Below are 27127 nucleotides of genomic sequence, written 5' to 3'. Positions count from 1 at the left end.
CGCTTGTTTATGCAATGGACCATTAAGGCAATCTCATTGGTGATGCCAGACTCAAAATAAGGATTATCCATTTAAGCATGAGTCAATTAACTAATTTCATAAATACATATTAAGTACCTACTGTATATCAATAACTATTTTATGCAGAACACAGTGATTTACAAAATATCTCAATACCATATAAGTTACACCATAACTGGAGGAAGCAGTCAATAAACATGTAATTCACTAAATGAAAGACATCATTAAAATCATGGTGGATAATATGTAGGAAATAAATGGATAGTATAAAAGAAATCAATAGAGACCAAAATAGGATAAGCTATTTTTGAAAAAGTTGTTAAAGAAGACTCCTCAAGAAAGCAGAATATGATAGAGAGACTGAAAATAATAAGACCATTCCAGGTCAGATTGTGACTAAAGACCCTGAATTGGGTCTTGGTTAAAGCACGTGAAGGAAGGCCCAGGTGGGTGCATATGGAGTGATATTACTTAGTAGCAGTACGATTAATATCAGGAACATTGACATCAGTCCAACAGAGTTCAAATCCCCGATGCCTCCCATCTTTCCCACAGGTGACTACCACCTTGTGATATTAACATATTACTTCAACAAGCAAAGCCTTAGTTTACTCCTTTGTCTAATGTTTTCATACCTTCATTGCAGTATTTCTTTTTTTTTAAGATTTTATTTATTCATGAAAGACCGAGAGAGAGAGAGAGAGAGACAGACAGACAGACAGACAGACAGAGACAGACAGAGACAGAGACACAGGCAGAGGGAGAAGCAGGCTCCATGCAGGGAGCCCAATGTGGGACTTGATCCCGGGTCTCCAGGATCACGCCCTGGGCCAAAGGCAGGCGCTAAACCGCTGAGCCACTCAAGGAACCCCCCTTGTAGTATTTCTGTGATGGGAGTTCAGAATAGTGTCTAGAACACAGAACATACGTTAAAATAAGTGTTGGTTGCCAGTATCACCACCAGATGTTAGGCCATTTCTGGAGCAGTGGAGCCCAATTCAAGGGCATACTTTGATTTATTTCTCAATTATTCTGTCTCTACTCACATAAACTTGGGCAAGTCATTTAACCTCTCTGCGCCTCAGTTTTCTTATCATCATAAGAGGCACTATAGAAAAACCCGTCTTAAAGAGTTGTCATAAATATATAAATTAAACTAAATTATATTAGTAGGACAGTGAGTCATTTTGCTTCCTATGATTAATATGCTGAAATGTCATTAGTAAGTAGAATAAAAATGACCAAAAAAAAAAAAATGACCACAAATAAGAAAAAAATTGGTTCTTCATTTTTTTTTCTTTTTTTTTTTTTTGATTCTTCATTTTTCTAATAGATCATCTTTTCTCTGCTATAAGCAACACTCCCCAAAGTGGCACAATAGTCTACTCAGGTCACAAACTAATAATCCAGAAGTTACATTTTATTTGTCCTTTTTTTCCACCTTCCATAACTAACACATGAGACAGTAGTATCTACTTTTCTTGATATATTCATATGAGGATTGTATTCACATCCTAGGTCCATTTCCCAGGAGTGGATCCTGAAGCGAGTATTTGTGTATAAGTTATTGGTTAATAAGTTGCTCGCAGGTCAGGAAGTGAGAGGGAGCATGGGAAAGCAGTACAGAAGCAAGAATGCAAACAGGTTATGATTTTTTGAGGTTGCAGCCTCAGCATGATTCTGTGGGGGAACTCTGGAGTGTAAATAAAGTGTGGATTTCCATACTTCTGCACCTGTTAGACAATGGCTCAGGGATTTCATGGGAGATGACTGTAAACTTGTAGGCACTTTAAGCCCCCTGTGCATGTGAGCAAAGTGGCTCCAGTAACCCAGAGAAGTCCTCCAAAGAGAGTTGCAGGTGTAGGCCATTAGAGGCGAAAGCATGCAAAAATTATAGCGCATGTAATGTGTGTGCGCATATTAAAGAATGAAAGAGACCCTGAGCCCAGTATCAATGTCCACTGCAGACCACTTCTCTATAGGCCATTGCCATCTGTCTCTTGACTAGAGAGAAAGACTCTAACTGACCTCCCTCCTTAACCAGATCTCTTGCCTACCCTCCAGCTTATTTTCCACTCTGCAGTCAAATTGATCTTTTCTAACTATTTTGTGTCCATATCTTCCCACTGATATCCATTGCACTGAAAATGAATGCAGATTTTTTTCCTCTAGCTTATAAAGACCTACAGGAACCTGGCCTCATCTACTACAACTGGATTTTTCTGCTTAAAGGCTTCCACCCAGAGTGGGCATTGGAATTAGAACAGACCACAGGAAATAAAGAACGCTCTCCAATTTCTCTTGCAAGAGTGGTCAGTAAGGATAATGATCAGAAGACATCTCCCAGTGGGGGAAAAAAAAACAGGTGACCAGTGTGGTCTAATAAGGAGTTTGTTGCATTTTATCAAAGTGAAATGCCAGCTGTTCTTGAGATTCTCCAGTTGCCTATTTTCCCACACTACATCATCACTGTTTCACCAAATGCAGGGCATGTTCTGTGCTCACGGCCCTAGAGGGTTCGTTGCCCTTGCACTTTTCTTTTTTTTTTTTTTTTAATTTTTTTTTTTTAGATTTTACTTATTTATTCATGAGAGACATGGAGTGAAAGGCAGAGACACAGGCAGAGGGAGAAGCAGGCTCCATGCAGGGAGCCCGATGTGGGACTCGATCCCAGGTCTCCAGGATCACACCCGGAGCCGAAGGCAGATGCTCAACCACTGAGCCACCCAGGCGTCCATTTTTTTTTTTTTTTTTAAGTTTTTTCCTTGCACTTTTTCTAAGCACTTTTTGGCATTGTAGTTTTCTGATACTTATTTCAGAGCTTTACATTTTTTTGTGGTTCAATTTATAGGATTATAAATAGCCACATAAAATTTGATAAAAGGTAAGATTCACCTGAGATTTCAGAGTCAAAAACTAATATGATTTTGATTTCTTTCATTTTGGAATGTGTGGATTTGGGACCATATATGTGTATTTTGTTAAGTAAGATTTTTTTAAAATATTAGGTATAAAAATTAGAGTACATATGTGCTGGACAGAGCCAATAGCTCTGGACCATGGCAAGCATCCACACTATTATCTGCCAACCAACATTCTCTATCTGATATATATATATATATTTATATTTATGTATATTTATATATGGCTATAGTGGAAACAGCAATGGTTGATGATGATGGTGACATTAACATTTGGAAAATTTGGATGCTAGGACTACACTAACTACTTATACTATCTTTTGTAAGACATATTGTTTAAGGCTGTGTGTCTAAAAATTAGTTCCTAAATACTTACTACTTGTATATTGGTCAGATGACTTAAAATTCTTCCCACCTCAATTTTCTTGTAGGTATATGTTCTTGTATAAATAAAATAAAGTCCTTTTGATACAAATAGCTACTACTTTGTATTGATTAAAGTTCAACATAAAATTAATAACTACTTTGTGAGTCAGGTATTAATTATTCTCCTTTTATAGGAAAAAGTAGTTTGAGACCGAGTAAATATCCCCAAATCTCACAGGTAATAAGGGATAAAGCCAAGCTAGAAGCATGTGTTTGACCTTTATGCCTTGATAACAACAGACTCCAGAGATGTATGGTCCAGTGTTGGGCATCTGGCCTAAGTCAGGCAAATTAAAGTCCATTCCCAGAATTTTTCAAACTCAGATTAGAAAATACTATCAGTAGTTTTCTGGGTCGGAAGATATTAAACCTGAACTTTATATACTTCTATATCCCACCAGGTTGAGGAGGCTTAGTTGAGAACAAGAGAAGAGAGAGGAGTGAGCGAGAGAGAATAGTACTAAATAGCCAAGCCCCTAATTCTTGTTTTTATGAGCAGGAAAGGCCCAGTTGCCTCTTTGTGCCTTTCATTCCTTTCTTTCTACATATCACTTGATTTTATAATCCAATGAATTCTTTTTTTGCCTATACTAGTTTGAGATGGGTTTCTCTTGCTTACCAAAATCATTATTGTCACCAGCAGCATTATTATAATTTTACATCTTCTGAATGAAATGTTTCACAAATAAAACCAATTTTTTAATAAATAAATTAATTCTGGAATACCAAATGAATTACCATATATTTTTTTTTACTTCAAGAAAAATCAATTTACCATCTTGACTGAGACCATTATTTGCAGCAAAATTCTGCATCAAATTATCCCATAGTTGAGACCTCATATGTAATTTTAAAATCATACCAAATTTATATTCTCATTTTTCCTATTATTTTAGGAAATAAATGTGTGGGTTTTTTTTAATTATTAGGTAAAATGTTTCCATTTGGAACATATTCTCTTCAGACTCCAACAAATTTGAGTAACTTACTAAACTGATTGTTAGAAAAAAATATAGTTATCATTCATAAAGGATCAACATAGTATGGTGTTAGGTAATGTAAGACACAATCCAAAGTACATTTGGTATAATTTAATTTGCCATGAGGAAAAATCTTATCATGTTACAGAAGAACATGGAAGAGGAAGAGAGGAAGAGGAGGAATAGAGGGAGGAGGAAGATTTGGAGGAAGAGAAGAAATATTGTAAATGTTAATAAAATGTGCACAGAGAACAGTGTAATTTAAAATATATAAGCTCATATATATGTATAATTAATAAATACACTAATCTCAAAGACTTTAGGAACACTCAATATAATCTTTGGTATATTGTAGGACTTAATTTTTTTCAAGTACTTAGTATTTTAAATTATAAATATGTTCTTATTTATAGGCTTCAATATAGTGATGTTAAAGTCAACTGTTAATTTTGTTTAATTTATTTGTGCTACATGTCTCCTTACCTAGCCATGTGATATGTGAGGTTTTAATGATAGTTCACTAACGTAACATGGAAAAATAATGTACATATACTATATTGTCTGCAAGATTGTATATGTTAAAGATTTTATTTGAGAGAGTGAGAACAACAGAGAGAGATTGAGTGGGAGGAGGGGCAGAGGGAGAAGCAGATTCCCCATGAAGCAGGGAGCCTGATGACATGGGGCTCAATCCCATGACCCTGGGATCATGACCTGAGCCAAAGGTAGACTCTTAACCAATGGAGCCATTCAGGCATCTATTATTCATACAATTTTAATATCATTTAGAAAAGTTTTATAGTTTACAGGGTATATGAAAATGAAACACAACCCATAAAGCATTTTTCTCCCTCTACTCCTCAGGGGAATCAGATCGTACATAGACTTTGAGATCCTGCTGAACCTGCTTATAATGAGGACTTACTATTGCCTATCAGTATTCATCTGGACCTATATGTTTCATACAGTGGATGCTATCCCACTACAAGAGAAAGCTAATAGTGATTTACCAAGCAAAAGGGCGGTGGATCTGACAAAAGATGACGGTAAAATGTTACGTCGCACCAAGCGTGGCTGGATGTGGAATCAGTTCTTCTTGTTGGAAGAGTACACAGGTACAGATACACAATATGTTGGCAAGGTAAGAGTTGGTTAATGATAAATCTAGGAGCTGAAAATCATAGCAACTTATTTATTTTTTTTAGCAACCTCCCATGCTGAATATTTAAAAGAATGATTATTTTAATATTTTAACTAATTATGATGTGCCGAAGGCATAACACTGTATGCGTTTGCAGGAGGCTAGAATGGGGAATGTGATTTCTTCAGGTAGCTAAATGTCAGTCAGTATCCGTAGCAAGCCTCAAAATAAAATGTCATATGTGGACTTGAGTCATTATTAATCAGCTCTATATGATTTAAGTTTATGTGTGTGCATTACAAGATTTTAAAACCTGTCTTTGAAATTTAATTTAACATCCTGGATAAATAATAACCTAGTGTGCTACGTCAGGCAAAAAAAAATACAATAATATATCGAAAATTATATTTGTCTGTACTAATAAACAATTTATAATTTGAATAATATACTGTGTATAAGAACAAGTACAATTACTTCTATCTAGATGGTCTGCTTCTTAATATCAAGCTGAACCACTTCCTGCCTATAATCTAGACCAAAGGATTCTAGAAGGAGAAAGAAAACAGAAGAAGAAGGCAGTACCTTTTTTAACCTTTAAGAAGGTTAAAACCATCCTAGCAGCAGCATCAGCAGGTGCTCATTAGCACTCTGGAACAAATGGAATAGAGAATATGTAACTTTCCCTTCTTATATCCCACTTTGAGAAAACACATTCATAACTTTTCTCTTCCTGTTTCTTCTCTGTCTCAAAATAGATGACATGATCTAATGTCCAGAATTTTCTATTATCTATCCTCCCCATACCAGTCTCACTCATATCATTCTATATACAGGACAATTCCTTTATTCACTGCATTGTCCCAGGTATGTGCCTAATGCTGAGATACTTTCAAATTCTAAGAATAGAACAAAATAAACAATGATGGCTACTCATATTGCCCATAAATCCTATGTACTGTTTTCTTGATCCTCTCTGCACATGATACTAGAAGTGACTGCGATGGTCTGAGTATTCTTTGACTTGCTGGTAACACAAGGCAGGTAAGATAGAATAGGACAAAAATAAAACTATAAAAAGTACCTGATATCACAAAAGTCATGCCAATTGCTTTTAAACCAGAAATACATTTATTCTGTGAAATTGCCAAAATCTTGATCTAATTTTTCATTTTGTGTGTGTGACAGTGTATTTTTTTCAAATGTAGTTTCTTTTATCGGAAGCCTATTATTTCCTCTTCTTTTGATATCTCTCTCCTCTGGTTCCATGGGTCATACTCATTTTGCCCCATATAGTTCACTTGCTGATTCCTTTTTCCCTCTTATTTCTCCTCAGGTTAGTCATAGGGCATCACCCTGCATCCCTCATTTAACATCACTTTCCAAAGTATAGTTAATAACTAACATCAGGATATTTCAAGTTCAACTGACAAATGTTTGTGTCTAAGGACTTGAAATTGCCTCGTGATTCTTTTTCTAAGACAGTGAATAAAGGACACATCCAGTTCACGAGGTCTCACATAGAGGGTTTCATCCTTGGAGATACACAGATGCAGAAGAATAGCCACAGATAAAGAGAGATACTCAATTGCCACGCGATCAAGGCTCTACTACAATCAGTTATTTTTAACTGTAAACAAAAAAGCTTCCAAAAAAAAAAAAAAAAGCTTCCTTCTAAGAACTGATTATGCAATGATTAACAGACACCATTACTGCACAGACATTTTAAAATATACACTATACATTAGATCTTTTTGTACCATCCTGCTTATTTTTAACTAGTTCAGTAATCTGTCAAAAATTAGGAACTAAATGTGTGAATAGTTTTATTTAATTAGTTTTCATAAAATATTTTATCACTTGTCTTTGGAAAATAACCCCCTTTTTTTTTAACTCATAGACATAAGTTAAGGTGTTCAGTTTTTTGTGCCCGTTTATCCTTGACAACCAGATTATGAGCCAAAAGTGTAAACACATTATAATAAGAAGAATTTTTGTCAAATGAAGATAATCAAACTATATGTCAACTGTTTTCATATTATACTTGGAAGGCAACACATGTATGAAAGAGAAACTTCAACAAAATAAAACACCTGTACTGCATTTTGGGGGAAAAAAAATGTTATCTCTGTTTTGTAATAGGGCCTTGTCTTAGATGTACCATGCACCATATATTTAGTTCACTCTAAAAGTGGGCTTCCAAATACTTAGTGCTCATTAAGTTCTTAAAGCTCTACAAACTCTCCTAACCTATTCTCCGGCTTTTGAAATCATTATTTATTTGCATATGTAGAGACTAACTAGACCTTTACACCTCAACTTGATCAAATACTTGAGTTCTCCTGAGGACTCAACTTTTCCAATGCCACACAGATTGCGGTTTTTTGACCACATTGTTCTGTTTGCCTAGTCTTGTCGGAGCCACTCCCTTGGCGAGCTTCATGTAATGTAAAGACCTACCATATTTACCATGCACCATGATTCAAAGAGATTAGGTAGCATCTAATATAAAAGGATTTTCATATTTTTTCTTAGTTTTACAGGAGGTTGGGATGGCAAGCAATGTTAAGTCCTCTTTTAATTTATAGGTGATGTAAAATTGTATAAAGTTTTAAGAATATATAATCCTTGATGTAAAATTTAGAGTTTGATTCTGAATTTAAAGTAAATGGTTTTAAAACAAATAAAGTAGTAGCAAAAATTTAATAAAATATACTTGTATGTGCACATAAACATGAAACTTACAAGGGTCACTCCTGATTGTGCAGAACTTACAAGTTAATTAAAGTTTCCAAATCTCAAATTCTTGTTAGGTTACATTGTCACTAAGATTTCTTTAACTCCAAAATTCTGATGTATTCTAGGATTGTCGATGGGGCTGCATTTGTGGGTAAGAAGAGCTAGTAAGAATTTAATAAAATTTGCATGTGGATAAATCCAAGGAAGTGGGATTGCATATGGCGCCCTATGCATATAAAACACACACACATACACACACACACACACACACAGACTAGCCTAATAGGATGAAGTTAGGCCACTACCGTAAAAGGCCCAGAATTCCATGATGAGTTGTTTTTACATACAGCATGGAAAGTGAATGCTGTTGAAAGATTTTGTACTAATTCATTATCAATGTTGCACAAGTGTGGGATGATCAGTTTGCTTTCATTGTCAGGATGGACTAGAGGAGCAATAAAATGAATTATGATAATGTTTTTATAAGCAAAAACTAGAAAATAGTTTTGTATGTCATTTCAGACTTTTGCAATACGGGACAGGAAAGTGAGGAATGCCAAAATTATGAGTGATTTTTGTATTTTATACTGGATTTAAATGTTTTAAAAAATTATAAGTGATTTTTGTTTTCCACAATAATGATATCTGAAGTTTGGTTGCTCGTTTTTGATGGAAGCTATCAGAGATTTATTCGTTCTGTTTCCTGTACTGAGGGAAGTCTTTGGTTCTTATTTAAGAGGATTACAAGGTTATGACAATTGCCATGTAGTTTGCCTGTAATTTGAATAGACATATATGGCTGAATTACTTAGGCAAAAGAATAAAACTGCTCAAGAGTAGAATTTAAATAAATTTAACAAGAAGCATAGCAAAGGCTCGTACTATTCTATTAGAGATACTTCATATGCATTTGATTTCTTACACATTAGATCTAGATACCGAGGAATTATCCTAAGGACATCCAGAGGTGTTGTGGATTAAGAATTAATTATTTGTGTGCCTATTACTGAGAATTGATACTTAATATCAGATTATTAAAATATGTTTATTACACAGAGAAATACCAAACTTACAGGTATAGCATTTATTCCTTCAGAAAGAAAACATTAGTATTCATAATATAATTTGAACTATCAGCTTAATTGACCATTATATTTTATTTTTTTAAAAGATTTTATTTATTTATTCATGAGAGACACAGAGAGAGAGAGAGGCAGAGACACAGACAGAGGTAGAAGCCGGCTCCATGCAGGGAGCCTGACTTTGGACTTGATCCCAGGACTCCAGGATCATGCCCTGGGCCAAAGGCAGGCACTAAACCGCTGAGCCACCCAGGGATCCTTATATTTTAATTCAAAGCATTTGCTTTGCTCAGAGCCATCAACACCTCACTGTGGAACTGCCTATAACTAGGCATCATTTAAATACAATGTATTTTTTACAGGGTTAGCTCTAAATTTTTTACAGTTTTAATTCAAAAACTTTTACTATTCCAGAGCTGAAATCATCATGAGTATAATTATAGAATCCCAGAATGGAAGAGGATTTTTAGCATTTATCAAACTCTCGGTTACAACTGTTGTACAACTGATTTAGGTGTTAACTAAAACAATGGGAAGCACAGGTACCAACTGGAAATCGAATAGGAGTCTGGTTTATATCGGATTGAGTGATGAAACTGTCTGATGACTCTTTTGTACTTACGGATATTGACATATGCACTAAATATTGATATTTCCCCAAAGCATACATAAAATAATGTACTCGGATAGGCAATGTTCTCTTAGGCTTTCAGAAAATGGCAGTTTGATGTGTACAGAAACAGAAATAAAGTCTCAAAGTTCCTGAAGGATGTTTGATGGATTTTTATAGTATATTATAGTGTATTTCAGAATCTAAATAAATTATCTTTATAAAGCTTTACTTGTGCTGCAGTACATGTGGCAGCTGTTTCAGATTTATGGGCACATTGTATCCCAAAATTCTCTTTATAGGTTAGTTGTTTAAAACTAAAAACACATGAGAAAAATATTAAGCATTAAGGTTAGGTTCTCTGGACAGTCTACAAAGGCTTATTTCACACTGAGCGCTCTAAAACTCTGCTTTTATAATAGAGTGCTGTCATTTAATTCTGACTGCCAATTCCTCCGTGGCTAGCACTGTCACCACTTCACTGTGCCACAGCATTAGCGCACTAAATAGACTTTTTACTTGACTTCGTTATTTTTTTTTAATTCTTAAAAAAAAGTATTACACGCTGTTTCTTGAATGATCTCAACCTCTTGGACAAAATATCTCTAGAAAAATAACCCAGATTCCCTTAAGTAGAATTCTAAGTGTTCAATATCATTCATTGCCTGTTCCAGCCTGTCTTCTGTGTCCCAACTATGTAGCTTCAGCTCTAAGCAAGCTTTTCTTTTCCATATACTTGAATTCTATTTTATCAGGGTCACGGGGCTTTTTCAGAGAGTATTTCTAAACCCTTTTCCATCATTTCATCTCTTCTTCGTTTCATTCCTATCTCAAGTGCGTCCTCATACCAAAAAAAAAAAAAAAAAAAAAAAAGCCCATTGTCAGTCTCCCCAGCTAGAATTTCCTGTAAAAACTATACCACTTATCAACTTATTTCTTCTCCTTCCAAACATGCAGAAGATCATATCCATATTTACATATTCATCAGTTTTTGAAAAAACAAGAAACTTAAAAAGAATGGAATCTCCAGGAGGGTCTAGAGAGAGGATTGTGAAAAATATTAAGCATAAGCATCATCTATTATTATTATTATTACTATTATTATTGTAAAAGTAATTTGTACTCCTTACAAAAAAATTCGGTCCAAAAAATTAAAAATTAATCGGAAAAAAATCAAAGATAACTACTACACTACCAACATAAGGTTAAAATGCTTACATGTTTCTGTTTATTTCCTCATTATATATCTTAATATTGCTAATTTTACATTAATTATATAATTTTTAATTTGTCTTTCTCATTTAATTCTGTTTCTGTACATGTTGAAATTTCAGTATTACGCATATAGTATTATATATATAATTTTTAAAAAGATTTTATTTATTCATGAGAGACACAGGAAGAGAGACAGAGAGAGGCAAGACATAGGCAGAGGGAGAAGCAGAAGCCCAATGTGGGACTTGATCCCGGGACCCTAGGATCATGACCTGAGCCAAAGGCTGATGCTCAACTGCTGATCCACCCAGCCTTCTCTCATATATATAATTTTTAATTAAATTAACTTTATATCTTTTCCAAAATTTCTATTTAGCCTGGTTTTACACACACACACACACATACCCTTTTGTGATGGTACCTGCTAACTTTCAGTGTCTTTTAAATTACACTTCCTAGACTATTTTCTGACTAGAAGTGGAATTCCAAAATTCAAAAATATGAATGATTTTAAAGGTCTGGGTATGCATTAGCCAATTCCATTTCAGAAAATTTGTAACACTTATCTTCCAAAATATGCCAATATAGGACACTATTAGTAAGTTGGATATTTATTTGTAAAATTATGACTATGTTAATGTGGATGTTAGCCCTGTGTATTATTATTCAATTAGTTTTAAAAATTGAACAACTACAATGTGGGACACCAAGGCTGAGTCCTAAAAATAAGAATATATAAGATGAACTGGTCTCTATCTTAGAAATAGATAAAAATAACTTATTGTGGACAGAAAAGTCTCTATCTATAATAAGCAAAATGCTATTATTGCTGACATGCTGGAGAAGGACCTGATAGAAGTCTCAATTTAGATGAAGGATGATACTTTTTTGTTACCCAACAGACTGAATTCCTGATATCTAAATTCTACTTAGCCTAATTTAGCACTAGGATCATGCAAACATTTTGTAATTTGTCCACAGTAAACTCTAATAACTCATATTAATTGTTTTATAGCTATGCTGGTATTGTTAATGGAAAAGGACTTAGGACAATATTCTAAAGGATGTTCAAGCTTTTTTACACTGATTTCATACAGTAATTGAGGTCATTCTAGGTATGCTATTGAATACACACTTTGAGGAATTCCCTCAGTAAATAACTTATTTTAAAGTCAGAATTTTTTAGGGATGTGATTACAATAAATCATCATACTGAGAACTCTGCTAATACAGGCACAAAAATGAGTTCAAGATCAATGAATAAGTGACTCAGGAAACCTAAAGGAAAAGAGGCCTTTTTTCCCCCTAAAATGGGAAGGGATATATTTGTAGGTGGCTATTTCGTGAAAGTTTCAGCTTCTTCAATGGTTTCTACAACAAATGCTTTTCTTGAAAAATTAAAAGACTTTCCCACAGTTTATGTTCTATTGATCTTCCTCTATAAAAACAATAAGATCCATTGCTATCGCATGTTAATGGGTTTAGAAAAAATGCAATTTAAAAAACTATTTTGCAAAATGTGTTTTGCGTACTTACTAGATATAGTATTCTTCAATCTTATGTAAAGTTGATGACGTTATTATTCGATTTTCTGTGGTTACAGGTTTGATCCACCTTATTCCAATTCTTACTGTAAGAAGAATATTAAAGTGCTCCATTTTTAATTTCTCTCTTTACCTCTATCAAGTTTTCTTTCTTTATTTTTACACAGTTATTAGACCTATGGCCAACTATATTTGTTTCTGATTAATTGATGCTCTATTTTTATGAAATATCATGTTTTATCTTTGATAATACTACTTCCTTGAGGTCTTATTTTGCCTGATACTGACTTAGGCACAACAATTCATATATGAATATGTTTGTACATTTTATCATTTACATTCTTTTGCTTTTAGCCTTTTTGTACAATTCTAATTAAAACACAGCTCTTGTAAACAGAGGTGGTTTATTGGTTTTTCCTTTCCTACTGGGTTTTGGGTAAATTGAGTGTTTTTTTTTTAAGTATCTGAATTTGTTCTTTATAATTCATCTTTAACTTATTATAATACAAATGAAATAAATATACTATAGCCTGCAATGCCATAATCTTACAATTTTATTTGCTCTGTCAGTATTTATTCTATATTTGTCATATATTTTCCCTCTGTATATATTATAAACTGCACCAGGTGTTGCTAATATTTAATTAAGCATTTCATTATTTATTAAAAACTTAAAAGAAAATATAATCTTATGTTTTATTATGTAATTACTATTTCTAGTCAGTGCTTTTTATTCTTTCATATTGATCTGAATTTCTATTTGCTGTCATTTCCTTTGAACCTGAATACTTCTGTTAGCAGAACCTGTAGTGTGGATCTGATGGAAACAAATATTTTCAGCTTTTCTTTCTATCAGAAAATATTATTTCACTTCTGTTTTGGAAAAAAAATATTTTAATTGGATTTAGGAATATAGATTGACCTGAGAGTTTTGTTTTGCTTTTTAATCTCTTCGCACTTAAAATATTTGCTGTATTACATTGTGGATTTTATTACTCTTAGTAGGAAGTCAGTCATTATTCTTATCATCGTTGCCCTATATGTCATGTGTATTTGTCTCTGGTTGCCTTTACAGTTCTGTCAGTGTCTTTTGGTCACTGACAGTCCATTTCAACATCAGTTGTACTTTGATATGTAGATATATGTTTTGTTTTGTTTTTAAAGATTTATTTTATTATTTATTTATTTATTTATTTATTTATTTATTTACTGTAAGCAGGGGGAAGGGCAAGGGAGGAGAGAGAGAAAGAATCTCAAGTAGACTCCATGCTGAGCACAAACCTGATATGGGGCTCGATTTCACAACCCTGAGATCATTACCTGAGCCAAAACCAAGAGTCAGACACTTAGCTGATTAAGCTATCCAGATACCTTTAGATGTACTTTGTTTAACCCGCTTGGAATTCACTGGCGTTTTTAGATCAGTTGGTCTTTTTGCATCAAAATTTTTAATTGTCTACTCATTTTTATTTTTATGGCCTGCTCTATTTCTTGGTGGGAGGACGAACTCCAAAGACAAATATATTAGGGCACTACAAATCACCTTATACATCAATGAGACTTGCTATATATTTTTCACTATATCTTTATATCTGTGCTTTAATTTGGATAATTTGCTTTTAGTGTCATCACATTGATTGTTTTTATTGTTTCTGTGTCCAATTCACTGTTATATATATTTTTTACAGAAGTTATTATTTCCAGTCCTAGGTTTCCTTTTCTGCAGGTTAGATTTTTCATATAATTTATGGAATCCCTTATATACGCAACCATTATTTTAGTATGCCCTATAAATTCTTTAATATACTTAAGATAGTAATCTTTAAAGCCTTTGCCTGTTAAATATAACATCTGAGTTATTTTTTATCTATTTCTATTGATTATCCTCTTGGTATATTTCTCTGCTTTTTAAAACTCTATAAAATTTAGATTACATACTGGGTATTATGGGTAACACATTGTGAAGGTTCTGGATTTTGTTTTCTTCCCTGAAGATTGTTGATTTTCGTCCCAGCAGGAAGTGAAATTATGAGATTCTACTTTGATTCTCTGTAGGCTTTTAGAATTTTCAAGGCAGACTATTTTGTTTAGGACCATTTGTCCTAAAAAACACTAATTTTTAAAATAAATTTAAATTATAATTTACAATGGGCTAAATATATTTTTTACACAAATGAATATACATGTATTGCTTCAAAAATGCAAACCAAGGAATCGTGAAATTTTATTATGTAATGATATTAGGGAAATCATTAAGAGGAATATAATGAAAAATCATAAATACAAAGTTATGTCAGTATTTCCCATACATCCATTATAATGGCAGCTCTGAATTAAGTCAAGAAACTTCAGTGTCTATCTTCAAATTTTATAGACTGGAAGTACGAGAAAATTTTAATTTTTTTCCTACTTCTGTTAATCTAATATTAGCAAATAACAACTTGTGTTGCTCATGATAAATTGGAAGATCAAATTCGAAGTTAAAATCTTCAACCATCCCCAGCCCAGAGAAGAAAGACAGATGAGAAGGGTAAATATGCTCTTAGACACTGCCTAGCCTTTATGTCCACAAAGTACCTTGTCTGGTCACTGGTTTTGGAAGAACTAACAAAAAATGCTCTAGTCAGAAAAGTATTATTTTTTTATGTGATGCCCCAAGGTTTATTTTTGTTTTTGTTTCCCTTGCCTCAAGAGAAACATCTAAGGCCAATAGTCAGGTGATTACTGCCCGGTTTTGTTTTAGGAGACTTATGTTTTCAGGTCCCACATTTAGGTCTTTAATCTATTTTTAGGGCTTTTTTTGTGTGTGTATGGTATAAGAAAATGGCCCATTTTCATTCTTTTGCATTTAGCTGTCCAGTTTCCCAACTGGACAACATCATTTATTGAAAAGATTTGTCTTCTACCCATTGTATATTCTTGCCTCCTTTGTTGTGGATTAATTGACCAGTTAAGCATGGATTTATTTGTGGGTTCTCTATCCTGTTATGTTGATCTATGTGTGTATTTTTGTACTTTTCCATACTTTTCTGATAACTATAACTTTTTAGCATATCTTGAAATCTGGGATTCTTACACCTCCAGCTTCATCCTTCTTTCTCAAGACTGCTTTGGCTACTGAAAGTCTTTGGTGGTTTCTTAAAATTTTAGGATTATTTGTTTTAGTTCTGTGAAAAAATGCTATTGGTATTTTGATAGGGATTGCACTGAATCTGTAGATAGCTTTGGATAGTATGGACAACTTAATAATATTAATTCTTTCAATCCATGAGCATCACACATCTTCTCATTTATTTGTGTCATCTTCAATTTCTTTCATTGGTGTCTTAGTTTTCAGACTTTAGGTTTTTCACTCCCTGGTTAAATTTATTCTTAGGTAGTTGTTTTTTGTGGGGGGTTTTTGTGGTGCAAGTGTAAATGGGATCCTTTTCTTAATTTCTCTCTCTGCTACTTTGTTATTGATATATAGAAATGCAACAGATTTCTGTGTTTTAAGTCTGTGTCCTGCAACTTTACTGAATTCATTAGTTCTAAAAGTATCCACTGAAGGATGAATGGATAAAGAAGATGTGGTCTATATACACAATGAAATATTATTCAGCCATAAAAAATGAAATCTTGCCATTTGTAACAACAAGGATAGACCTAGATGGTATTATGTTAAGTGAAATAGAGAAAGGCAAATACCATGTGACTTCCCTTACATGTGAAATCTAAGAAACAAAACAAACAATAGGTTATTAAATACAGAGGGGAAGAGGGAAGGAATGAACAAAATGGTTGAAGTACAATTTTCTACTCACAAAACAAGTCATGGAGATAACAAATACAGCATAGAGAATGTAGTCGATAACATAATAAAGTTTTATGGTGTCAGATGGTGACTACACTTACCATGGTGAGTACTGAGTGATGTGCAGAATTGTCAAATCACCATATTGTGCATCTGAAACTAATATGGCATTGTATGTTAACAATACTTCAATAATATTTTTTAATGTAATGAAACGTTGTCACATTCACAGTTCCATCAAGTTCAAGAAAACCGTAACAGGGCGATCGATTATGAAAACTAATAACATTTAGAATTAATTTCATAGAGATTATTTTTTGACCATTTATTTGAAGCTTTAGAGAAATTGAAAGAAAGTCAAGAGGGTTTAAATTTAAAAATAACTCTTAGAGATACCAGGAAATTGCTGTTACGTATTTGTTCTCCAGCTTTTGCCCGCTAATTTTACTCTCTTTGCCTTGGATCACTCAGCCATTATCACCATGTCCTTTGCTATTCTCTGTAAGTCCTAAGTCAAAAAGCAATAATACAGAATGTTAAGGTTTGGAATGACAGTGCAAAAAGTGCAGTTAGAAAATTGTGAATAACTTTAAAACTAGAGTTGATCAATGATAAAATGGTCTCCTTTCTAAAGAAAAAAGTGTACACAGAGAGGATAAATGCATGCAGATAGTGGAGCGTTCCTAAGATTAAAATGTGAGCATATTTTGATGTCCTAAAATGATTTTCTAGAAATAGTTCTTAATTGCTATGTAATATTGTGTCAAATAGAAAATAACATGAAGAACCCCATTACAAGCAATAAATAATGACTGTAAACAAATAATTCTGCAACAATAGATAAGGATTTTAATGAATGCATGTGTGTTTGTATGGGTATGTGTTGCCAACTTGGTTTGTTTAAGATGTACATGTACAAACTAATGTGTGTAAATATACAGGTCAGTGAAATTTTTATTTACCTATTTACCATTTCTATTTATATATGTTAATATGACCAAAATCACAATATAAAAAAATTTGGGGCGTGTGAGAAGATACTTTTTCATTCAGTTTTTGCTAATCAATGCTTTCTCAAATATCACTGCTTTGCTGACTCCAATTCCTATTGATAAGTTTGCAAGTAGTTGAGTTTTATATGCATGGGATTACACAGTATGCCTGGCTTTTATATTTCAAGTTTATGCAGGACAGGTTCAATAATGACATTATATGTAGGATTAACTTTCAATGGCTGTGCATTACGCCATTGTTTAAATATGCCAAAATTATTCTATTGATAAATGATTGATGAGCTTCTAACTAGATGTGATTTATATAGACATATATAAGAATCTATATAAGAATCTATAAAGATTCTTACATATTTTTATTGTTACATGTGGATTCATTTTCTTTGGGTATATTTTTAAGAGTGAGATTCCTGAATCCCAGACTGGGCATAGATTTATCTTTAGTAGATGCTCATAAAATGTTTTCAAAATATTGAACGAACATATACTTCCTCAGAAATTTGTGAATGTTCCATTTGTTCCATATATTTACTTATGCTTTTATTGCTATCTAACTTTGCTTTGCCACTTTATAAAAGTTTGTATATATACAAGTCATTTTTTCAGGAGATACTGAAATTATTTTCTCCTAATTTCAGCTAAATTCACTACCATCATAGTGTCTTTTAATAAAGAAAGTTCCTTTCATCCTTAAGATTTTATTTATTTATTCATGAAAGACACACAGAGAGAGAGGCAGAGACACAGGCAGAGAGAAAAGCAGGCTCCCTATGGGAGTCCAGTGTGGGACTCTATCTCAGGACTCCAGGATCACTCCCGGAGCCAGAGGCAGACACTCAACCACTGAGCCACCCAGGTGTCCCCAAATGAAGAAAGTTTCTTACTTTTAATTTGGTTCAACTAATCAATTTCTTCCTTTGAGTTTGTTAGTTTTGGTGTCCTATTGAAGAGATTGAGAGACATTTGCCTATCATTAAGATAATATCTTTTGCATTCTTCTGGAAACATCATTGTTTTATCTACTATGTAAGCCAATTTAATTCCTTTGTGGACTAGATGTAAAGTAGAGATCATAGAACACATAGAGACCTAGATTTGCTCCAGCATTGTGTTTTTAAAGATCATTTCTGTATCTAATTCTAATGGCCACTTTTTGTGTAATTCATGTGGCTATTAATATATGCATGTTTTTGTTGATCTTTTTGTTTATCCTTATGTTAATACCAGGTTATGGTAATTATGAAGCATGACTGTTTTATCTTTTAATCAGTCATTTAAACCATGTTCCTCTTAAGAGGTCCTTTGCATTTTTATAAACCTTTAAACTTAGCTTTTCAATTTCCACTAGACTCATGAACTGTTTCAGAATTAAGAGACTAACATGACATATCTGTTTGAGGAAATGTGTGACCTGGGATCGAATGCTGAATGTTGGTAGCAATATTATCATAAATTAGTTATTAGAACTATAGGCATTTTTGAAGAGGGCCTATTTATTTTAATGTTAAATATATTATTAAATTTCTTTAATTTTATAATTATATCATAATTATTTAGACAATTGTCATGTTCTTAGGTTATAGATGCTGATATATTCATTTGGATGTATGAGTTGGTAAATGTCTACATATTAAGAAAGGTAATTTTAATACATATACCACATGCCATAATAGGTATGACGAATATTATATACCTACAGAAGTATGTCAACCAATAAGGAAAAGATGAGTGGGCAAATATAAAAATGAGCATAATGATTGAATAGTTATTTCACTATTGATACTGAAGTGGCCAATAAGTGTATGTATAACAAGGTGCTCAAGTAACTAGGAAATGTGGATTTAAACCACTTACACATCAGAATGTCTAGGAGTAAAAAGAAAGTCCCAAGGGGAAGTGATGACGTGAACAGACTGGAACTCTCACAGATTCAGGATGAACTACGGATGCTAGAAACACTGAAGGAGACTTACCTGGAAAAATGTAACATGCCTTGGGGTTAGAAGACTAAAAATTCATCTAAAGATTAAATACCATCCCAATCCATATCCCTGTGTTTTTAAGTCTATTTTGAAATAATTTTAAACTTTCAGAGGGTCACTCAAATTGTTCAAAGAGCTTTTTATTTTAAAGATTTTATTTACTTATTCGTGAGAGACAGAGAAAGACGCAGAGACATAGGCAGAGGGAGAAGCAGGCTCCTCTCAGGGACCCCGATGTGGGACTTGATCCTGGACCCAGAGATGATGGCCTGAGCTGATGACAGATGGTCAACCGTTGAGCCACCCAAGCATCCCTGTTCAAAGAACTTCAATACACCATTCAGCAGGATTTCCTAATGATCAATATGGCCACTTTGTTTTGTCACTCTTTCTGCTTGTACAGATTTCATGTATAGCAGAACTATTTCAGCACTGTCATTACTTTCAGGACTTGTCCCTTCATGAGCTCTACAGAAGGTTTCAAGTATTTGCAAACACACACTAAGTCGGCAATAACTGAAAGATAATTTCTGTTTCCTACTGATGGGATCTGTTCAGTTTCTTGGCCCTCTTGCTGACATGTTTTACTAAGTATTTTGGAGTTGGATCTTGAGCCTATAAAGTTAAACATCAAGTTGGAGATGTTAGCAGAGAGACCTAGGACTCCACTCTCTGTGATCCCTCAGTAAGATTGTGCTCTCCAATTTTTAGCTCTTCTGGCAAACCCAAACTTTGCCCACTGTCTTCTCATCCAAATAATACTGCTTCTCTGCCTGGGCTCTAAATATATGGTCACAAACCCCATAACTGGAAAGTACCATCAGAGGAAGAGTCTGATAATGGAATAGGCCACAAAAAGCGTAACTCAAGGTCATATCCTTTGCAGTACTTCTCTTATGATTGGTCATCACTTTTGGCTGTCTGCCTGCATACCTGTTTTGATCACGTTTTCATGATTATTCTAGTGGGTATATTTGTCCAATGCCGCTAAATATCAATCAAGATTGCTTTTGAGAAACACTCCATAATGTGAATGCAGGATTCATGTACACTAAGGCTCGTAATATTGTAAGATAATATTTTCCCAATGTGTCTATTCAAAAGAAGATACACTTATTTTTTCTATTTCTTGTTTTATAATATTAGGTAGAACTTTCAGATTATGTTTTATCATAGGTAGTAGTGTGAATTGATTCCTTGCTGTGATACATCACTCTAAAGGATAAATCATTGGTATATGGAGATTTTCTAGCTTAATAAGAAATACGGTGGTCCACTATTTACTTCTTGCCAAAAAAAACCCTGACCTTCAAATGAACATCTGCAGTGGCCATTATTTGTTTTGGTTTTTGGGTTTTTTTTTTTTTTTTTTTTAGTATGTATTTCAAGTTTTTGTTTGAATTTTAATTAACATATAGTGTAATATTAGTTCCAGGAGTAGAATTTAGTGATTCATCACTTATATGAAACACTGCAGTGGCCATTTGTACACATTTTCTATTCATTTATTGTCTGGACCAGCAAGTTTGTTTTAGGGTTATACTTCTGCTCTTCCAGTTACAGCATCTCAAACACCCTGTGAAATCAGTGATTAGTATCCCTTCCCCCCCCCGGCGCAGTTGATCATTCCCACTTATTCCATCAATATATCAGTGAGAGTGTGAAGGCAAGAACTCAGCTGTCACTAACTAGTCTTTATCTTTGACCTATCTAATCTTTTACTCCTCTCTCTATATATATAACGGAATTATGTGAAATAAAAATCAACCTTTGTTTTTACTGCATTTTATAAAAACACTTCTATTATATCTATTCAGACAATTTATTCTTCGAAAATACAGATTTTTTTTAATAGTTCAGTGCCTGGGACATATTAACACTCAATTCAATGTTGATTTTAATCCAGGTTTTTGAGCACAAGATTATGATATTATTATCACTATTGTTATCATTGCACTCATTAAGCACAAGACAGAGCTAAACTAAACAGGCAGATATTTTCCAAACTCACTGAACTGTTTTTAGTGGAAATTTGCAAAAGGGACAAGTTATATCTCATGCCTATTTATTTGTCTTCATAAGTACAAAAATCATCATTTTGCTCACTAAATATGACCTTAACATGAAGACATGATCTTAACAAAATGAAGCAAAAAAAGAATGAATTAGGTTTTAAAATATATTATGTAAGGTAATGAGGTAAAATTGAGCCATATTAAATAATATAAACGTTATATATTATTTGGTTGATTTTTCAATATATTTTAAATTATAAAAATGCATTATAAACATTGTTTTGGACCTTAAATTCATTAATGATATTATAGTAAAAAATTAGATCACAATATAAAATGAAAGAAAACCCATTCAAAGAAATATTCATTAACATATGTTTCCTCTATCTTATTACGGTAGAGAGACAGATACTCAAATTGGTGAAACTTCTTGTTAGGGTCACTTGAAAAGCTTCAATTATGGAAGAGGTTGAAATTGATGGATAATGCTCTATAATTATATACTTGTGATAAATTTAAATTCACTCTGAGCTGGATGTCAACAGTTAAAATGGCTTGCACTGCTAATCTTTAGGAACTTTCTTCAGTAAAAGAATATGAGATAAAATAGTTGCCATAAAAGTGATTGTGAAACAAACAAACAAAAAAAAAGTGATTGCGAGCTAAAGAACAAAAACAAATGATAAATTGATGTAATCAGATACCTAGCACAACATTTTATAGGTTACAGACCATGGGTAGCTTAGGTTTTCCAAATTCTTAAGCCGTTAACCGAAACCACAGTGTAGAGCTAATATAGAGAGCACATTCAGTAATCAATTTAAAGCCCATCTCATGACCAGGTGTCATTTTGAAGTTGGATAAAAATATAAGGTTACTATTACCTTGCTGCAGTTAGCAATCCTAAGATTAAGAATCATCATTCTCACTCCTTAGTTTCTTCCTCCTGCCTACAACCTGCAACAAAAGTGCAGAACCAGGAGACATTTTTTAAATGTGTGACCATATGTTGTAAGTCCTGATAAAGATGCTTTTAGTATTTAGCCTGTCATGGCCTCAAAAAAGCATCTAATATACAAAACAGATTCAAGAAAAACAAATCCGTGAGTTTATTCCTCTTCTGTGATTGATCTGGTTCTATTAATTTATCTTCCCATCTCCTAAGTGTGGTGATGTATCTGTTTCTGCCCCAAGTAGACTCTCAGTGTCTCTCATCAGCTTTCTAATAGTACATCTCTAACTGGTCCTATTTCCTCTGATTTTCATTTTGTCTTTCAAATTACCTTTATATACTCCATGAGAGTACTTCTTCTAAATCACGTTATCCTCTTCAAACATTTTTAATGGTGCTTGCCTAGGGAAAAACTCAAATATGTTGAGACTACCGTTATTTTAAAACTGTTAACAATAGGGCATTCGCCTTTTTTCACTGCATAATCATACCTTATTTACCATTTAATCCCCACATCTCCACAGTTTACATATACCTTCCATTTTATTCTCTGCATATTAAAATCCTGTTCAAATTTAAAAGGTTTACAGTTGAGATCATTCTTATGAGCTGTTTATCCATCTGCCAGCCAGTGGATGTTATTCTCTGTCCTGTTACACAATATTTTATAGTGTTTTTATATCTTCTAATCACACAGTTGTGTCCCCGTGTGCGTACACACACATGTGTGCACATGAGTGCTTGTGCTCGAGTATGTTCTGAGTGATTTTTGTGCAGGCTATGAAAAGAAAAATCATTTAATCCATTACAGTCCAATGCCCTGGCTCAGCCTAGGCAGATGCATGCAGGTGTGCGTGTGCACATGCATGCACGCACATACACACACATTTGTTGGAGAAATAAGAACAGTTTTCCCTGTAAAGAGACTAAACTTTAAACTTCTTGAGCAAATATCCTAAGGAAAATCCTGTTGTCAATGTATATTTCAGGCATTAGTTTATTTTAGCAACATATACAAATAATAATAAGTTGCATGAAAATGATTCACTCTAAACTCCCTTCTTTTTGGCTTATATTTAATAAATTGTGTACATTGAGAGCACACTGGATAGTACCATTTAAAGTTGTTCCTACTGAACAGGTATTTCTCTGAAGTTGGAATGAAATAGTGGGAGTGATAATGCATTGCTGTAGTTAGCACTCCCCAGAGTATAATAATTGCCTCTTGAAAATGATGTGTTCAAGGCAATAACCTTCATTTGTATTCTGAGATATAATATGACCAATGAGTGAATCCTAATTTTCTCTCATGTCATTTCACTCCTGGTAATATGTGCTTCAGCTTGACCATTTTCATGGTGAATCGAATACAGTACACATTCTCTTTTCTGACTTTGTGGTCAAGGCTAGAAATAGAGGCTCCCATTTTAGCTTTGCATAAAGCTGAAAAGAAGCAGAGTTTGCATTTATGTCAAAAGGAACTTCAGTAGAATAAAAGGTAGCTGAAATGTGTGAATTGTGATAAGAATGGCCTCTTCTATGTCAGAAGCATTCCTGAGGCTTTTACTGCTAACATTCTTTTCCCCCGCTATGGATCAGAAAGTTTAAAGGAAATGAAAGTTTATGTTGGTATTCAATTTGAATTATATGTAAAGATCTCAGGACTGTTTTTATTATATTCACACTAGACATTTGAATCGCTGTGGGACTTGCAACATTTATGAGAAAAATCATCTTATTTACATGTGTACAAGACAAGGTCAAATTTGCAAAATGAGTTTTTTCTCAAATAAATAAGATCTAGTCTATGTAAATCAAGGGAAAGAAATTGAGTGAAGGCAAAGAAATGAAGGTTCTCGATACTAATGCAAAAAATTTCAGGATGCACTCAATTATTCTATCACACCTCTTTGGAGTTGTTACAATGATTTAGTTATTTCTTATATTTATGTTAGATTAACAAGCATGGTAAGTATGATGTAACGTGAAGAACAAAGCTTGGTAATGAATATCCAAGCAATGCAATATTGAGAAAACAATTTATATGAATATGGAACTACATACATCATGTGTGTGTACATATATTAAGGTAGTTGAGGTTATTTCTTTTCACATATTTATAAGGTTAGGTGAGTTGTTAGAAAAACAATAAATAAATTGATAAGGATTTGTTTTACTGTTAAAGCAGTGTGTTTCACGATCATTTCTTCACTCAGCTATTTGAAAAAGTTTAATTCATCAATTAAAAACTTAAATGGTCAGTAACTATAATTTAAACTATAGTATAAAGAAAAAAGACAATGACTATTTAGCTTTGTGACTTTTGCACAAAAACAAAAACCTAACATCACTTGAATTATTAGAATTCAAAATTTACTACATTTTAAAATTTATTTTAATTAAAAAATGCAAAAAGTATCATTAGAAATTTTCAATAATTTAAAATTGGTTTTTATGGAAAAATTTTGAAACTCATATGACATACTTTGAAAAAAGTATATACATATACATGCATACGTACAAATTACATGTATATAATTTCTTTTTCAATCTACTAGTGAAATCAACAGACAGAGAAAAATAAAAGTCTAGGGTTCTTGATATCAAAAATAAAACAAGGGAAATAGAATTAAAAGAAATAACTATAGATATCAAGCAAAGGAGATTTTTTTTTTTGCAAAGGAGATTTTGAATTTTTAAAGTATCAACACAGCCCAATTGAACTCTACAACTATGTATTGATATCTGTTAGTTTTAGACACTATGCTAGGACATCTCAGGCTTACAGTGAATGTTTACAAGAATCACATAGTCCAGCAGCCATAGAAGTAGGAACATACATACAAAGAAAAAGCTATTTTTTCACACTAACTTATTACACTGATATTTCAGTGTAAAATTTTTACTTAAGGTTTCTTAAGAAAGAAGACAGCATGTGAAATAGACCAAAAAGACATTGGTTTTCATTAGCTTTGTCTTTACCTGATGCTAATTTATAACCATTTTCATTGTAGAATATAAGATATGTTTCCCAAGAGGACACAATTTTGTTCATTGTCTCTTGTATATTTGTTTTCAAAAATCAGTTGTGTCTTAAAATATATTCCAAAAAAGTTTCTTAATTCCCATGGCATTATCTTATTTAGGTGTTTAAATAAAATTCTAGAACTTTAAAAAAGAGATTTTAACCACCCTCAACTCTGATGTTACATGAGTAAAAGGAGGTTTAGAAAGATGAGGTTAGGATGCGGAGAAAAGGGAACCCTTTTACACTGTTGGTGAGAATGTGAACTGGGGCAGCCACTCTGGAAAACTGTGTGGAGGTTCCTCAGAGAGTTAAAAATAGACCTGCCCTACGACCCAGCAATTGCACTGTTGGGGATTTACCCCAAAGACTCAGATGCAATGAAACGACGGGACACCTGCACCCCGATGTTCACAGCAGCAATGTCCACAATAGCCAAACTGTGGAAGGAGCCTCGGTGTCCATCGAAAGATGATGGATAAAGAAGATGTGGTCTGTGTATACAATGGAATATTCCTCAGCCATTAGAAACGACAAATACCCACCATTTGCTTCAACGTGGATGGAACTGGAGGGTATTATGCTGAGTGAAGTAAGTCAATCGGAGAAGGACAAACATCATATGGTCTCATTCATTTGGGGAATATAAATAATAGTGAAAGGGAATAGAAGGGAAGGGAGAAGAAATGTTGGGAAATATCAGGAAGGGAGACAGACATGAAGACTCCTAACTCTGGGAAACGAACTAGGGGTGGTGGAAGGGGAGGAGGGCGGGTGTTGGAGGGGAATGGGTGACGGGCACTGAGGGGGGCACTTGACGGGATGAGCCCTGGGTATTATTCTGTATGTTGGTAAATTGGACACCAATAAAAAATAAATTTATTAAAAAAAAAGAAAGATGAGGTTATATATCCAAAGTTGTCAAATTGCATATGAAAAATTGGCAATGTTACATGAAAATATATGTTGAATCATGAAAATGATATTTCAAAAATTTTAAATAATTGTCATTCTGAAAATATTTTTCTGGCCAATTAACGTTAAAACAGATTCTTCACCCGCAATAGTAGAAATAATATCAAAATAATGAAATGCAGTTCTTCAAAGAGCCTTAAAAAAATAAAAAAGCCTGATACTTGGCAAGGGATGTTGAAGCACGTTGTAGCTACAAGTATCCAAAACCAACATAAAAATAAAATAATAGTAAATAGTTGATACAGCAATTGCCCCACTACAAATTTGCCCAGGAGATATCTTCTTAGAGATATATGAAGATATATATGGACCAGAGTAGTCATTATAGCACTTGATATAATAACCAGTGACAACAACAAAGGAACCAAACTAAATATCCGTCTGTTGAAGATTACTTAACCGAGAATAAACAATTCCTTCACTGTGAAAAATGAGTACATGAAACTATATATAATGATAAGAGAAGCTATCTGAGATAAATTTGTAAACAAAAAAATATTTAGGTGCAAGAGATTTTAAGTTTAAGGAAGGTAAACAACATCAGTTAATAGTTGCATATGGATACCTGTGACATATTAGACTGTGTTTCAGGTCAATGAGTTGAGGACAGATGTGGTCTTTGTATTTACTTTGGTTTACATACTTGTCTAATATCTCAATTCTTTATCTTCTTCATGTTTTGCTATTATAGTAAGG

The 27127-nt window shown here is 33.4% G+C and overlaps 1 protein-coding gene across 2 annotated transcripts in view; it reads left to right on the top strand.

Annotated features, from left to right (window-relative positions):
• The window catches only part of CDH9 (cadherin 9), a 131868-nt gene that overhangs the window by 44822 nt on the left and 59919 nt on the right, over window positions 1-27127 (top strand). For both annotated transcript variants that reach the window (XM_041749463.1, XM_041749464.1), the window contains exon 2: window positions 5213-5489. In XM_041749463.1, coding sequence (XP_041605397.1) covers window positions 5262-5489 — 228 coding nt within the window. In that variant the 5' untranslated portion in view covers window positions 5213-5261. The remainder of the gene's footprint in view (window positions 1-5212; window positions 5490-27127) is intronic.

Source organism: Vulpes lagopus, chromosome 3, assembly GCF_018345385.1.
Source record: "Vulpes lagopus strain Blue_001 chromosome 3, ASM1834538v1, whole genome shotgun sequence".
In the NCBI taxonomy this organism is placed as follows: Eukaryota; Metazoa; Chordata; class Mammalia; order Carnivora; family Canidae; genus Vulpes; species Vulpes lagopus.
Note: the sequence above shows the minus strand (reverse complement) of the source record. Positions and strands in the feature narration are given on the sequence as shown.